The sequence below is a fragment of the Pygocentrus nattereri genome, chromosome 26 (assembly GCF_015220715.1).
Source record: "Pygocentrus nattereri isolate fPygNat1 chromosome 26, fPygNat1.pri, whole genome shotgun sequence".
NCBI classification, from domain to species: domain Eukaryota; kingdom Metazoa; phylum Chordata; class Actinopteri; order Characiformes; family Serrasalmidae; genus Pygocentrus; species Pygocentrus nattereri.
Genome location: NC_051236.1, coordinates 4,470,514 through 4,484,835, shown reverse-complemented (window position 1 = coordinate 4,484,835; position 14,322 = coordinate 4,470,514). Strand labels below are relative to the sequence as shown.

The following is a 14,322-nucleotide window of genomic DNA, read 5'->3' as shown; positions in this document are numbered from 1 at the left end:
TTTTTAATGCTTTTAATTGTATTCATGGTTATTTGTATTTATTATATATTCATTGTATATTGTTCTATATTAGACTGTATTGGACACATCAAATATCCACTATGGTAGTGAACAATGAAGTAATCCCCCCTTCCATGCGTGACAGTATAGGCTGTAGGTAAAGCACGTTTGCCCTACCCTTCATACATGTACCTCCTAACAGCCCTCACATCTAGCCCTGAGTGACCGCGTGGGTGCATATGCATGTGCACGTGGGCGTTTATGCATGTGACTGCATGTGTGTGGCGGGGGAGGTAGCAGAGAGACTTATTGACGTTGAGGAAGGAAAGAGGTTCCCGCAGGAATAGTGGAAAAGAGGTAAGTTGAGAGGAGAGGGAGGTTTGAGGCTCCATGCAGGATTTAAACTTGCCCTCAGTCTCAACTTCCCCTCCTAGAAGTCACTTTTTAGTTTTATATGCACCAAATATCGCATTTCCCACAGCTTTCTCCCATGGCTGCAGTTCTGATTGCAGGACTCTCCGACTGTTTTCTCCTCCTGAGCTTAACGATGGACTGGAGGTTGTCGGTATACCAGAAGCTCAGACATATTATATCATGGAAAATGATTTAGTCACTGTTTTTATATGTAAATGTTGCTAAAGTTTCAAAACATACAGCAGTCAGGCATAAAACTATGACCACCTCCTTGTTTCTACACTCATTGTCCAGTTTATCAGCTCCACTTACTGTATAGCTGCACTCTGTAGTTCCACAGTTACAGACTGTAGTCCATCTGTTTCTCTGATACTCTGTTACCCTGTTCTTCAGTGGTCAGGACCCCCATGGACCCTCACAGAGCAGGTACTATCTGGGTAGTGGATCATCCTCAGCACTGCAGTAACACTGACGTGGTGGTGGTGTGTTAGTGTGTGTTGTGCTGGCACGAGTGGATCAGACACAGCAGTGCTGCTGGAGTTTTTAAACACTGTGTCCACTCACTGTCCACTCTATTAGACACTCTTACCTTGTCTCAGCGGAAAACATGTGTGACTTCACTGCAACTGGTTAATCATCTCTATAAGAATATTCGCCCTGGAGCCGAAAAATGGAGATAAAAAAGAGACAATGTGGAGAAAAAGTTTCAAGATAAAGGGATATTTTGGATTGTTGTGGTATGAATGTTATACCCATTGTGCGAAATAAATTATATGGACAAGAGTATTGGGACACAGCTCTCAATCGTTGAATTCAGGTGTTTCATTCAGTCTCATTACCACACGTGTTTAAAATCAAGCACCCAGCCGCAGGTCGTTCTAAAGAACTTGAGCGTGGTACTAAGATGCAACATCTCAGTTCGTGAAAGGTCTTCCCTCCTAGATGTTCCACGATCAGCTGTGAGTGGTACTTTTGAAAAGTGGAAGCATTTAGGAACAATAGCCACTCAGAAAGTGTGAAGCTACAGAGCGAGTTGTTAAGTGTTGAGGAGCATAGTGCATAAAAGTCTCCAACACTCTACTGAACAATAACTACAGAGTTCAAACCTCCTCTGGCATCAATATCAGCCTAAAAACTGGGCCAGGAGCTTCATGGCAGGGTTTCCGTGGCCAAGCAGCTGCATACAAGCCTTACACCCCCCCAAGCTCAATGCCAAGTCGGATGAAGTTGAGTAAAGGACACCTGTCTGATGGACGAGTCTGGGGTTGGCGAATGCCAGGAGAACGTTACCTGCCTGACTGCACTGTGCCAGCTCTAAAGTTTAGTTTCACAGTTGTTCTTCTGTAAAGCCTATGTTCTAGTGCGGTTCTGCACTCTTCCTCACATTAACGGAGATCTTCCTCATCTCCTCTTCTGTATTCAGCTTGAGAAATGGATAATAATTCACTCTTTACAACAAACTCTTGGGACACTGATATATATAAATATACTTTGGCATTTTTCACAGGTATCCCAGGCATAGTGACAGCTGCTAGGCTAAAGAGGACCGACTGGGTGAACCAGTCTGCTACAGCACCACCCTGAGGCAGAGCAGTGCTGCAGCTCTAGGTAGTTAAGAAAACCAAAGACAGAAGATCCCTGTATTTGAATTAGATCATCTGTTTCTATTTATTTTCAGGGACCCTTATGGGATATTCAGGGGTCCAATCAGTTATTTAGGAAATCCTGGACCCCCAGGTCTCCAATGTATTTCACACTGTGGTTATACCATTTGTTTTTGTGTGCACATGTGTGGCAGGTTGGACAAAAAATGGCTACTTAATGGTTTATTTAATAAAGCAGATTAAACTTAGAGTTTCAGCTTCACAAAGCAGCAAACACAGACTCCATTTACAGACTGTGATTAATCCAGGTTTAGATACTCACACTGTGATTAATCCAGGTTTAGATACTCAGGCTGTGATTAATCCAGGTTTAGATACTCAGGCTGTGATCAATCCAGGTTTAGATACTCAGACTGTGATTAATCCAGGTTTAGGTACTCAGACTGTGATTAATCCAGGTTTAGACACTCACACTGTGGTTCATCCAGGTTTAGATACTCAGACTGTGATTAATCCAGGTTTAGATACTCAGACTGTGATTAATCCAGGTTTAGATACTCACACTGTGATTAATCCAGGTTTAGGTACTCAGACTGTGATTAATCCAGGTTTAGATACTCAGACTGTGGTTAATTGAGATGTAGATACTCAGGCTGTAATCAGTCCAGGTTTAGACACTCAGACTGTGGATAATTGAGATGTAGATACTCAGGCTGTGATCAGTCCAGGTTTAGATACTCAGACTGTGATTGATCCAGGTTTAGACACTCACGCTGTGATTGATCCAGGTTTAGATACTCAGACTGTGGTTAATTGAGAAGTAGACACTCAGGCTGTGAATAGTCCAGGTTTAGATACTCAGACTGTGATTATTCCAGGTTTAGACACTCACACTGTGATCGATCCAGGTTTAGATACTCAGACTGTGGTTAATTGAGGTGTAGATACTCAGGCTGTGATCAATCCAGGTTTAGACACTCAGGCTGTGATCAGTCCAGGTTTAGACACTCAGGCTGTGATCAGTCCAGGTTTAGATACTCAGACTGTGATTAATCCAGGTTTAGACACTCACACTGTGATTGATTCAGGTTTAGATACTCAGACTATGGTTAATTGAGGTGTAGATACTCAGGCTGAGATCAGTCCAGGTTTAGATACTCACACTGTGATCAGTCCAGGTTTAGATACTGAGGCTGTGATCAGTCCAGGTTTACATACTTACACTGTGATTGATCCAGGTTTAGATACACAGGCTGAGATCAATCCAGGTTTAGATACTTAGACTGTGATTAATCCAGGTTTAGACACACTGTGATTGATCCACGTTTAGACACTCAGGCTGTGAATAGTCCAGGTTTAGATACTCAGATTGTGATTAATCCAGGTTTAGACACTCACACTGTGATTGATCTAGGTTTAGATACTCAGACTGTGGTTAATTGAGGTGTAGATACTCAGGCTGTGATCAGTCTAGGTTTAAATACTCACACTGTGATTAATCCAGGTTTAGATAACCAAGCTGAGATCAATCCAGGTTTGGATACTCACACTGTGATTAATCCAGGTTTGGATACTCAGGCTGAGATCAATCCATGTTTAGATACTCACACTGTGATTAATCCAGGTTTAGATACACTGTGATTAACCCAGGTTTAGATATTCAGGCTGTGATTAATTCAGGTTTAGATACTCAGGCTATGATCAATACAGATTTAGGTACTCAGACTGTGATTAATCCAGGTTTACATACTCACACTGTGATTGATCCAGGTTTAGATACTCAGGTTGTGATCAATACAGGTTTACATAGTCAGGCTGTGATCAATACAGATTAGATACTCAGATTGTGATTAATTGAAGTTTAGACACTCAGATTGTGATTAATTGAGGTGTAGATACTCGGGCTGTGATCAGTCCAGGTTTAGACACTCAGGCTGTGATCAGTCCAGGTTTAGACACTCAGGCTGTGATCAGTCCAGGTTTAGATACTCAGACTGTGATCAGTCCAGGTTTAGATACTTGGCCTGTTATCAATCCAGGTTTAGATACTCAGACTGTGATTGATTCAGGTTTAGATACTCAGACTGTGATCAGTCCAGGTTTAGATACTCAGACTGTGGTTGATACAGGTTTAAATACTCAGACTGTGATTGATCCAGGTTTATATACTCAGACTGTGATCAAACCAGGTTTAGATACTGGACACAATATCCTACAAGTATTGACAGCTTTTAGGTCAGAATTTTCTTAAAACTCTTGGTGGCAAACAGGCGGTGAATTCATAACCATTTCATGTAGGAACTTTCTGTGAGGAGCTTTTAAAGGGGGACGTCTGGTTCCTATCACCACCACTGTGAACAGTTCTGACTCGGTAAGCTTCTCTACAACAGAACGTTTCACACCAAACCGCTCTGAATGACTCTGCTTACATATCAACCTCTTACTTATGCAGTTATTTTGAAATAAATTCAGTCAAAATGTGATGCATTTGATATATGTGATTCATATGCTTAAATGAGTCATTTCCAGTCATTTTCAGGCACTCTGAAAGCTAAAGTGAAGTACCAGTCACAGTCAAGTTGGTTAAATAATAAATTCACTAAATTCTCTACAAATGCTCCTGTAGAAATGGTTGTTGCTTACATAAAGACAGAGTGACATCTTCCAGGATCAATAAACAAAACTAATATTTTGAGGTAAAAAAAGTGTTAGGATTAAGGCCAGGTGAGGTTTAGGATTAGGTTTTGGGTTGAGGTTAAGGTTGGGATAAGGATTAGGGCCAGGGTGAAGGCTAGGATTAGGTTGTGGGTTGAGGTTAAGGTTAGGGTTAGGATTAGGGCCAGGGTGAGGGTTAGGATTAGGTTGTGGGTTGAGGTTAGGGTTAGGATTAGGGCCAGGGTGAGGGTTAGGATTAGATTTTAGGTTGAGGTTAAGGTTAGGGTTAGGATTAGGGCCAGGGTGATGGTTATGATTAGGGTGAGGTTTAGGATTAGGTTTTGGGTTGAGGTTAAGTTTAGGATTAGGGCCAGGGTGAGGGTTAGGATTAGGATGAGGTTTAGGATTAGGTTTTGGGTTGAGGTTAAGGATAGGATTAGGATTAGGGCCAGGATGAGCATACAGTTGGTAAGGTTAGGTTTTGTGTAATGCAAGTAACACGTTAACAACACATCTACTAAATGTAAGTAACGCACCAACAGAACATCTACAAGATATTTATTTCAGTGTCTTCAGATATCCGCTCCACAGCTACTTCACTGATATGTTATTGATGTGTTACTGATAATTTGTTAAGAGTTTATTGATCCTGTACAAAGGTCCACTCCAAATAAAGCATTACCCCTAATTGTTGTCATATTTTTCCCTGAGGTCCACAGTCATGTCACGGTCATTTTCACATTTTCTAACCTCTAGTAAAATAAAACAGCATGTGTGTGTTACTTCTGTTCTGATTGGCTGAACTGTATTGCATGTTATTCAGAAAACAGTCCGGACTGAAACACTCCTTATAACTTCAGTGTGAATAGGCATAGGCTAAATATGTGGACATATGACATCACGAAAAAACAAACTTGACTAAAGCTCAGTTTCCAGTATTTCAGGTGTTTCCAGGAAACATCCCAGCTGAGAACAAAACTGATATTTTGAGAATAATGAGTACAAATCAGCCGCAGGAGTTCAGGTCAGTCTCATATCTGTAGGTGTTATTTGTCAGCTCTGCATGAAGAGGTGGAAGTTGGTTCTGGTGAACTCCTGGTGGATGGTGTCGATCAGCAGGTCCGAGCTGGCGGTTCTCTCAGTAGAAGCGCTCGGCTGAGAGGAGGCGCTGTGCTCTGGTGTGTAGGTGAACGTGAACGAGCTTCGGTAGACCAGCCCGTCCAGCCGGATCAGAGATAAGGGGACAGTGATGGGCTGCCTGAGCCACTTCCACTCTCCGCTGAAGACCGAGACATCAGGGACGACACACAGCAAAGACCTGGGACTCCTGCAGGAGATGGAAGAGGAGCACATGTTGTGTGTGCACTGCAGAAAATGGTATGTTGTCAAGTAATATTATCTTAAACACCTGAACTCAGTAATTCGAAGGTGTGTCCTAATACTTTTGTGCAAACAGTGCACCTTACCTCAGTCTGGCTTCTTTTCTCTGACTATATGGGTTAAAAACTAGGTTTGTTGTCTGTTTCGTGCTGAATGAAGATGAAATAGCTCATTTTTTAATGCTTTTAGATTTTATGTAGAGGTTAGGATTAGGGTTAGAATTAGGCCCAGAGTGAGGGTGAGGATTAGGTTTTGGGTTGAAGTTAAGGTTAAGGTTAGGATTAGGGCCAGAGTAATGGTTAGGATTAAGTTTTGGGTTGATGTTAAGGTTAGGATTAGGGCCAGGGTGAGGGTTAGGATTAGGTTTTGGGTTGAAGTTAAGGCTAAGGTGAGGATTAGGGCCAAAGTAAAGGTTAGAATTAAGTTTTGGGTTGAGGTTAAGGTTAGGGTTAGGATTAGGGCCAGGCTGAGGGTTAGGATTAGGTTTTGGGTTGAAGTTTATAATTATGGTGAGGATTAGGGCCAGAATACGGATTTAGGATTAAGTTTTGGATTAGGGCCTGGGTGAGGATTAGGATTAGGTTTTGGGTTGAGGTTAAGATTTGGCTTATTTTCTCTGACTATACGGGTTTAAAACGAGTTTTCTTGTCCATTTTGTGCTGAATTAAAATAAAATAGCTAATTTTTGATGCTTTTGTTTGACACTTGAGGTAAGAGTTACACTAGCTTGTTTGTATTTATTACTTCAGTGGCTAGTAGTAGGACTGGTTGAGACAGCAGAGATTCCCAGTGATTGTATAATGTGTTTGTGCATTTTCTGTGTATCGTAGTCAGAGAATGTTAATGAAATGATTTCTTTATGTGAAATTGTGAATTTTTCATACCAATGAAGCTGAGGGATTCACTACAAAACATCAAAATATTACATAACACAGCAAATGACATATTCAACTCTATCTGCCAAAAGCCAATGCGTCCACACTCCTCTGACTCACAATGTATTGTCTAAGTTTTTTGAACAAATAAATGGCAGATAAACGGCTTTACGTGTCATTTTCTCATGTCTATTATACGTAATCAGTGCATGATCTCCTGCCGGTGGCGCCTGAGAAGAATGCACTCCCAGTTCACCTTTATGACATTGTGTTTTGGGTATAATTTAGAAAAGGATGCAGGTTTTTATTACAGCCACATTCTTACACGCATAACACAGATGTCAGAACTATTTATCATCCAGACATCCTGTGGTTTACAAAAGATGAGAGGAAGCCTCAAAGGTCATTTCCAGCTTCGCCTGGAGCCAATCAGGAAACGAGAGATTTGTGCTAACAAGATCAAGAGAAGACTGTTTGTGTTTATACATGCTTATAAAGTCTCTATGATAAGATCACAGCATTTTACAGCCAATTTTACATGTTCAGTGTAGCAGAAAATAAGAACACCCTTCTGTCAGCGTTGGCGTTCCAGATTTTTTGAACCCTTTACCTGAACATAGTTTCAGCCTCCATGTTCCCAAACCAGACCTTCAGGTGAGGACCAAAGTTTTCTCCATGCAGCTCCAACATGGCCACATGACCTCCCCCGTTTAACTACATCAGAAAAGGAGCCAAATCAGACAAAGTTCTGCTCACACAGTACTGTATAAAAGTCAGAGACCACCTGCATTTATTTAGTTTGCTGCCAAAATGACCATTAAGTACCAAGTTGTTCATTTTTCAAGAGATAATCTGAGGAGATTAGATATAAAATAATCCACTTGCTTAAGGAAAATGTGTCAAAGGAAAATAAGTGAAAGACAGGAGTTTCCAAAACTAAAGTTCAAAAAATGATTAGAAGCTACAGAAAAATGGGGCTCCTAACAACCACCTGGAAGACCTGGTAGACAAAATACTGCCCCCATCAGATAAACAGCACTGAAAGTCACATCAAAGTTTGTTTATACAGCGTTTTCTACAACAGGTGTTGTAAAGCAGCTTTACAGAAAAATCCAGGTCCTTATGAGCGTCGCCAGTGGCGACCACGGCAAGGAAAAACTCCCTAAGAGCAAGAGGAAGAAACCTTGAGAGGAACCAAGACGCAAAAGGGGAACCCATCCTCCTCTGATTGACACTGGAGAGCAAACAGCGTTAGTATAAAATATTAGAACAGAAAACAGGGAAAAACAGGCAGGGCAATGGTTCATTAGATGGTTTGAGTTTATGCAGCAGCAGCAGGAGGAGGGTCAGTTCATGAGGGTGAGATTTGATCTCTGAGAGAGAGGAGAACATCAAGCTGCTTCAGATCTGAAAACATCCACAGGAGTTTCTCTCCATCCTTCCACTGTGAGAAGACCACTCAGCGCTGTGGGTCTGAAAGGACGTGTAGCGGATCAAGAAGAACCTCGCTGAGAAAAGGAGACGGACACATCAAACAAAGAAGCTGAACGATGGACTGAGCACCCCAGAGTCCAGACCTCAGCACCACTGAATGGGTTTGGATTACTTGGATTGTGAGAAGCAGAAAATGCAAAGACTGAAAAAATACCCCTGTGTTTTTTTTTTTTTTTGGAAAGGGCGGTCTCTGACTTTTGCACAGCACTGCAGCAAATTTACGTGCATGAATGCCCAGCCGCATCGTACTCCCAAACATACTGAAGCACTTTTATAAACTGCATATGAAGTGATGCTTCCAGGATGAATATACATTAAATTGACTTTAAAGGGAGGTATAAGTTAAAGGGGGGGGGTTGGGGGCCTGGGGCGGGGTGGGCTGGGGGGGGGGTTGGGGCGCTTTGTTCCAGGCACCACAAAATAACAAAAAATAACTTTTAGCCAGGGATAATTACAGGGTGCTGTTCAGGGAGAACCTCAATATGTGCCGCTGTGGAACTACTGAAGACACCAAAACCAACAACATCTTGAAGAAATGAAAGGCTGAAAGTGATGCTGCTGTGAAGAACAGAGTAAGTCAGCAAAAAAAGGGCTCTGACCAAAGATGATGCTCAACGCGGTGTTAATAAAGGCCTCTCCGGCATCTCCGGCCTTAGAAACTGGTGGAGAGTCTCCCACGATACATTAAAGGGGAAATCCACCGGTTTTACCAAACGATTCAGTCACTCAGTGGTTTAGATGTAAACAAAATCATTCAGAGTGGTTCGTTGTGAAACATGAGCTTCTGGAGAAATTCAGAGTCAGACCTGTTCCCCAGTACTGCGCTAGGAACCAGACGTCCGGCGGATTTAATCGCTCTAAAAGCTCCGCTCTGTTCAGTTATTACAATAAATGGTTCTGAATGTGTTGATTGACACCCGAGACGTTGTTTTGTGACAGTTTTGTAACAAAGTTTTGGCTTAAAATGCATTTTTAGCATAAACTTTTACTCCAGGATCACGTCTGTGTTTTCTCTCAAACTGAGATCAATGGGCACAAGCTAACGCGCTGTTGCCTGAAGCTGTTTACAGTTTATTTTCACACCTATTTTGGAAGACGGCAGAGAATGTGGAGGACTTTGGGGAGGCCTGTTTCCAAAATGTCATAGAGCCAAATCAGCTTGAACCAGAAAACACCAATGAGTTGCTGCGGCTTGAAGAAGAAGTTTGGTGTCAACAAACTTCTTGCTGCTCTGCTCACCGGTTTATGAGGCAGGATAGCGAGGCAGATAGTCATTTTAGTGCGTGACCTGCCTCAGATGGTCTGTTGTAATGACTAATGGTGACACATGTTCGGTGGCGAACGACGACTTTTCACTCACAAACGTTTCTTACCTTGATTCCAGTTTCTTTGGTGGAAAATACAACAAAGGGAACATCAGTTTTCATTAGCAGCCGACGTCTGCTTTACATTTTTCCACTGGTATCGAGTAAGGTGCCCCTGTGATCTATCACAGCTCCTCTGATGAATGACGTTACTCACAGTAGCTCTGAGTTCTGCTGGTTGTGACACAACGCCGCCGAGCCAAACAACACAAACCATGCGCAGGCCGGAGAGGGACATGCAGGGTGTTGTCAGGAGAACATAGAACCCAAAGAAAGTGTATTCTTTATTTTAGCGATATTTTATCATCATTAGCCTGACATACAGTACTGTGTGAAAGTCTTAGGCACCCAAGACACATTTTCAAAATCTTTTGTTTTTTTGCTGAGAAAAGTGTTAATATTTGTATAAATAAAATTTATAGAATATTAATTAATACTGATATATATATACATATTTAATAAATAGTGATTTTCTGGATGTGTGTTTGTTTACCCATCTCCAAGCCTCTCCTCGAGGAAGCCCAGTATTATATTTATAGTTATTATATATATAGTTAACAAGCAGCTCCTGGTTTGACCAATCAGTGCTCAGTAAATTGAGCTCATGATGTAATTGATGATATTAACGAGTCTCTGTGGCGGCTGTGAAGGTAAAAATATGGACCCAAGAAATTCTTGTTACTTTTTATTGTTTTTCTGTTTATTTGAATTATGAATACGACTTTATTCTAATGTATATTGTGATAAACTCACTGCTGAGGTAAACTGTTTAAAAATGAGCTTAGATGCCTAAAACTTTCACACAGTGCTGTATAAAACTTTTCAGACAGCTGGAAGTTCACTGGTCATTTTGACTTGCAGATAAAATGGTGATATTTGTAGTGCAGACATAATGACATCTGGTTCCTAGTACTATAATAGTGAACGATTTTGACTCGGGAAATGACTGATTGTTTTTTCAGTTGTTTTTTTACATCTGAACAACTGAATGATTATGTAATTTTGCAAAATGGGTGGAGTTCCCCTTTATTAATGCAGTATCTGGGCTAAAAGTGAATCTATCCATTTTTTTAATGACTACATGTGTCACAATATGGTAATAATCCAAAATAATTCTAGCAAATAGCATGATCTGGAAGGGTCAACACATTGTCCAAGCCAGTCTGAAAAATAATTGAATCATTTAATATTTAATGCTTAACTCGTTATTTCTGACCTCCAGTCCGTGAATGACAGGCACTGGGCTGATGGTGGTTGGACTACAGGCGAGGCTCTCACTAAACGTGTACTCCATGACCTCCGTACCAATTATGGTCCAGCACGAGCCGTCGTTCAGCAGCTCTCGAGTGGTCTCCTTTGGGCATGGAGAGGCCTGGAGGAACACAGCAGTGAACTGATATGCCCTTCACAGAAATATGACACTGTATGCTCTTAAAAATAATGATGCTTCAAGGGTTCTTAAGTAAAGAAAATGGGTCTATGAAGAACTATGAATAATCTAAGAACCCTTTGCAAGATTAAAGGGTTCACTGCATCATGAAAGGGTTCTTCAGACTGATGGAGAACCCGATGTAGATGGTTCTATAAAGAATCTTTTTGAAAATGGTTCTATATATTTCCAAAAAGGGTTCTTCTATTGTTACAATGTCAAGCCTATAACAACGGAAGAACTCTTTTTGGTGCTATATGGGGCAGTTGTGGGCTGGAGGTTAGGGAAACAGCCCTGTGAATGGAGCCCGTGAGCCAACAGAGTGAGGCGCCCTTGAGCAAGACACCTAATCCCCAACTGCTCCCGGGTGCCGTGGATAGGGCTGCCCACCGCTCTGGGCAAGTGTGCTCACTGCCCCCTAGTGTGTGTGTGCTCACTAGTGTGTATGTGGTGTTTCACTGCGTGGATGGGTTAAATGCGGAGGTGAAACTTCCCCAGTGTGGGACTAATTAGGGTCACTTAATCTTAATCTACAGAACCCTGTTCAAAAAGGTTCTATAGTTTTGGGCTCCCGAGTGGCGCAAGCATCTAAGTGTTGGCCCCGTCATCAGGAGATCATGAGTGTGATCCCTGGTAATACTACAGCCGTCCATGGCTGGGAGTCCTAGAGAGCACAATTGGCCTCGCTCTCTTTGGGTGGATAGGATGGCCCCCCTTGGCCCCCCTTCTCCCCATCACTCAACACGATGTTAGCTGAGGTAACAGATCTGGCGGTGGGCGATTTCCTCCGAGCGTGTTCAGCTGTTCAGTGACGTTGCGTGAGCGGCAGTTCGAAAAGATGCGGTGGCTGGTTCCGCAGGTCTCGGAGGAAGCCTGTGCTGCCTTCACCCTTCTAACAGTGTCTGTGTTTACATGCAAAGATTTTTGCCAATCCGATTGAATACAATCCGATGGATTACAGATCCAGACTGAGGTGTTTATTCTCACTCTGCTAAACAATCTGATGACAATCTTTGTTTACATGCTCACTACAAGTAATCCAAAGCAGAATCACACGCATGCGTGGACCAGCGCTGAGAGTGAACGTTACCATGACAGCGAACATCACGTGAGGTCCAGTCGGCGTGAGATGACCTCCCAGTCGACGCGCTTGTGTTTTTAATGGCTTTAACTTGACGTCAGACTCAGAGAAACGTCCTTCACATGCACTTATAAAGGAAGACGTCGTGCTCTGAGACACAGAAGCTGGCCGTCCGCCCCGCCGCCGTCTTTTAAAGCTCAGAGTATAAACCTCGTCTCCTCTGCTGACCAGTTTCTGCTCCGCCGTGTTGACCGGTATAAACCTTTCGCTGTGACGCGATGCGCATGTGCAGTCCTTACACCTTCCGATTGGGAATGTAATCGGATTCATGCGTTTACACGGATATTATTCTTCTATTTAACGGATTATTTAGAGGATTACCCACCTCGTTCAATCGGATAGAAACTGTATTCCGAATGGCCTCAATCAGATTAGTCTATTCCGATTGAGGTGTTTATATGGACGTATTCTATTCCGACTGAGCTATTAGTCAGATTATTAATGGATTAGGCTGCATGTAAACGTGGCTATCGATAGCATTGTGTGACTGGGGGAGTCGTAACTAGGGAGTGGAATTGGAGTCGACTAAACTGGGGGAAAATTGGGTAAAAAATATAGAAATCATAGATGGATTACCTATAATTTCTATATAAATATAGAATCTATATAGAACTATAGGACCATGGTGCGCTGTGATGCCCTTTAATCATGCTCAGTCTTGAATTATAAAGGTCACATTTTGCCAAAAATCAAACGTATCTATGTGAAATGTTTATGAATATGCTGCCTGATATCTGTGGCATTGTGTTATGATAGTTTTGAGAGGTTTTTGGACTATTTAGGATTATTATTTGGTATTTCTGATGATCCATCCCTATTTGTAACGAGTTCATGGGGACCTAAATAAAAATTTAAGCAGTAAAAATGATTAAATACTGACAATACTTAGGTACAAATCTTCCAAAATGACACTTAAGTATAGTGACAGAGGTACAGTAACTTTTTTTTGGAAAAGTTTTACAATCCATCCTCTTCCTACACATTAATGATGGCCTTCACACCATTCGCCTCCACCAAGTTTGAACTGAGTTCTCTTTGAATTTGCACGGGGAAGCGGTTTGAAGCTCAAGCCACATCACAAAATGTTCTTCCACACCTTTGGCGCAATTACACGTTTCCTCCAGAGAGGTCTCCAAATCCACAAAACTTAAATAGTGCAGCTTTAAATCAGTACAAACACCTATACGACTGCTCCATAATCTAATGCAATGTGTGGGCTTTTACCTGGTATTGTAAGATTTTTTCATTGGCGATGCAGAGGTACATGTGCTTGCTGTCTCTGAACTGAAAGGCACATTTATGAAGCTGGGACACAGGCTCGTCCACATCTAGGCATGCGTGTTGCTTGTTCACCTTACGAATGACCTTAGAGAAAAACAAATGTTATTTAGTTGCAGCCAAGATGTTCAGATCTTATTCAATAAACTGGATTAAATCATCAAGAAGTCAAAAGATTTCTCTAAACCAGGTTAACTTGGTGTAGGACTGGGGAATTACACCACTTTTGCAAACCTTCTGCACGATGATTTAAACAGAGTGATTCTGAGGGGTTTGGTGCGAAATGGTTCAGATCTCTTTACAGTGGTGGTGATGGGAACCAGGCATCGCCATGACTACAACACAGATACAGACACTTTATTTACCATCCAGAACCACCAGAGAACCTACACCAGTGTTCTGAGTTTATGTGGAATGTTGATGATGGAAAACAGTGGTAGAAACAATCATTATTATAAACAAAATTAGCACAATCCATTGTGTCATATCATTCAAAAGACAAGACCTTCATCACATTCACTCGTAGTTGCACATACATAATGTCCAGCAGAGAATCTTCTCTCTTCTCAGCGCGTCTCACTTTAGGTTTTTAAAGTTTCTTCAGTTTATTTATGCTGACAACACGCATTTACATTAAGGGTAAGTTCAAATATTCCTTTCTATACTGCCGATGATGGAGACACATGCA

General features: G+C 41.8%; 1 protein-coding gene across 3 annotated transcripts in view; it reads right to left on the bottom strand.

Annotated features, from left to right (window-relative positions):
* Positions 1-5,126: 5,126 nt before the first annotated feature.
* rbpjl (recombination signal binding protein for immunoglobulin kappa J region-like) overlaps positions 5,127-14,322 on the bottom strand; it is a 40,387-nt gene continuing 31,191 nt past the window's right edge. For 2 of the 3 annotated variants that reach the window (XM_037535040.1, XM_017685173.2), the window contains 4 exons: positions 13,581-13,721; positions 11,003-11,158; positions 7,539-7,642; positions 5,127-6,000 (listed from right to left, as the gene is read on the bottom strand). In XM_037535040.1, coding sequence (XP_037390937.1) covers positions 5,727-6,000; positions 7,539-7,642; positions 11,003-11,158; positions 13,581-13,721 — 675 coding nt within the window. In that variant the 3' untranslated portion in view covers positions 5,127-5,726. Of the gene's footprint in view, positions 6,001-7,538; positions 7,643-8,400; positions 8,437-11,002; positions 11,159-13,580; positions 13,722-14,322 lie in introns of those variants that run through there. The other variant, XM_037535041.1, reaches the window with a different exon arrangement.